At 51.6% G+C, this 2,005-nt stretch overlaps 1 protein-coding gene across 1 annotated transcript in view; it reads left to right on the top strand.

Moving 5' to 3' along the window:
• The window catches only part of LOC107184890 (galectin-9-like), a 5,225-nt gene extending 3,221 nt beyond the window's left edge, over nt 1-2,004 (top strand). Inside the window, exon 4 of the mRNA XM_015571428.1 lies at nt 1,927-2,004. Coding sequence (XP_015426914.1) covers nt 1,927-1,998 — 72 coding nt within the window. The 3' untranslated portion in view covers nt 1,999-2,004. The remainder of the gene's footprint in view (nt 1-1,926) is intronic.
• Nucleotide 2,005: the final 1 nt, after the last annotated feature.

The raw sequence follows: 2,005 nt of genomic DNA, 5'->3' as shown, positions 1-2,005 counted from the left end.
GCCCTCTCCCCCCGCTCTCCCCTCACACCCACCCACGGCCACAGTGACCGTCACATAAGCAAATCTTATCTCATCCTCTTCATGCTTAAATCTCTTAAAGGCCCCAGGCTCAAATAAAGCTCCAACTCCCCAGCTGGATGTGCAGAATCCTCCCCAGTCTTGTCCAGCCCACCTCACAGCCTCCCACCTCACCCACGAAGACCCTCCATCAGCTTCCACTGCTCACTCCAGGTGCTTTTCAGTCACCACACTTTTGCATCTGCTGTCCTGGTGCCCAAAGTATCCTTCGCCACCTCACCCAGCCAGCCCCTAACTGCCCTTCAATGCCCTGCTTCAATGTGGCTCCTCAGGGGCATCTTCCCTGTCTGGCAGGTTGCTGGATGCCAGACCCCCTCCCTGACCAGATGCACTTTTAACAGCTCCGTGCTCGCCAGGCACCATGTCCTGCTGTAACTGTACTTACATGTCTGTCTCCATCACTCCACCCACTATTTTCCCCAAACCATAAGCTTGGAATAGTGACTTGTCCCTTTCTGTGTCCCCAGCACTTTGTAGGGAATAGAGCAGGTGCCAAATCATTATTAGTCAAAATCTCATGAATTGGAGGCCCCAGAGAAAAATACAGAGACTGTGAGGCAGGCTGTGGCCAGGCCTCCACTAATGAGCCGGCATCACGTGCAGTATCACATCCCAGCTATTCCCACGGGGGATGCCTCCTGTGTGGGGCTCAGCTGCGGCTGTGCTCCCTCCCTCCACCACAAGTTACGGAGGTGCATGTGCACTGCCCTCGTCCCCATTTCAGAGAAGCAGCATGGCCAAGCTGGCACACCCTTCATGGAGGGTTTCAGTCCAGGCTGCTGCACCCAACAGTCTCCAAGTCTATATAACTCAGGGCTCTATTCCTTATGAAACACACACACGCACGCGCACACACACACAGTGTGATTAAAATAATATGCATTTTACAGAAATATATTCATCAAGGAATCATATAAGAAAAGTATAAATGGCACTCTTGAGTTGACTTGGCTCTATCAGACGTGCCCAAATGTATAAGCCAATCTCTCCCCCAGGTGACTCTGTGGACATTCCTCTGGCTCCCTCATCCTACCACTCTTGCCTGTCCCTCTCTACTCCCACCTTTGTTAGAAGGCCATGTGGTTCCCCAAAGAACCAGCTTGGGAGTCACACTGAATCTAGCTCAGATCCCAGCTCTGCATTGTCATCAGCTGTGGGATCTCACACAAGTGAGTCTGCCTCTCCCAGCCTCAGTTTCCTCATCTGTGCAAGGGGCATAGTCACGGCCTCCCCAGGAGGTATGTGTGGGCTCAATGAGGAGATAGATGCAGAGTTCACGAAATGGCCCCCATGGGCCCACACCACAGTCTACTAGACCCTCCCTGTGTTTTTCAAGTTTTGAATGTGTTGCCAACATCTACAAGGTCAGGAGCAGGTTTGCAGTGTGGAGCTGATGCTGGTGATGGCTGCACAACAGTGTGAAGACACTGAATGTCCCTCGGCTATACACTCCAAAATGCTGATGGTGGTAAATTTCATGTTTATTTTACCAAAAACTTTCCAGGTGAGGTGATATCACATGGAAACTTGAATGTCTGGCTTTTTGTGAAAACTGGGAAGATTGGGGTAAGCCTGGCCCACATTCCCACAGGGCCCCAGGCGCCTGGAGTGGAGATGTTATTTCCACTTCGGTATGTGAATGTGCTCCCGAGATGGGAAAGGCACACAGCAGGCCCGGAGCAAATATGAGCTCCTCTCTCTTTGGTCCTCTGTTATTCTCTCCCTCTCTCCTACTCTGTCTGTCCCTGCCTGCCTGGCTTTCTCCCTGTTGTCTGGGCCCCTGCCTTTGCAATCTTCCTTGAATCATTAGAGATACTTTTCACCCCACTGCACCTTTTGTTTTAACAGGACATTGGTGATGTCCCTGTGGTGAAATGCTTGCCGAATACCTGTGACCTACCTGGGCCCAAGGAGCAGTAAGCAAAGG

Source organism: Myotis davidii, unplaced genomic scaffold (assembly GCF_000327345.1).
Source record: "Myotis davidii unplaced genomic scaffold, ASM32734v1 scaffold8509, whole genome shotgun sequence".
NCBI classification, from domain to species: Eukaryota; Metazoa; Chordata; class Mammalia; order Chiroptera; family Vespertilionidae; genus Myotis; species Myotis davidii.
This window is presented reverse-complemented; position numbering and strand designations above follow the sequence as displayed.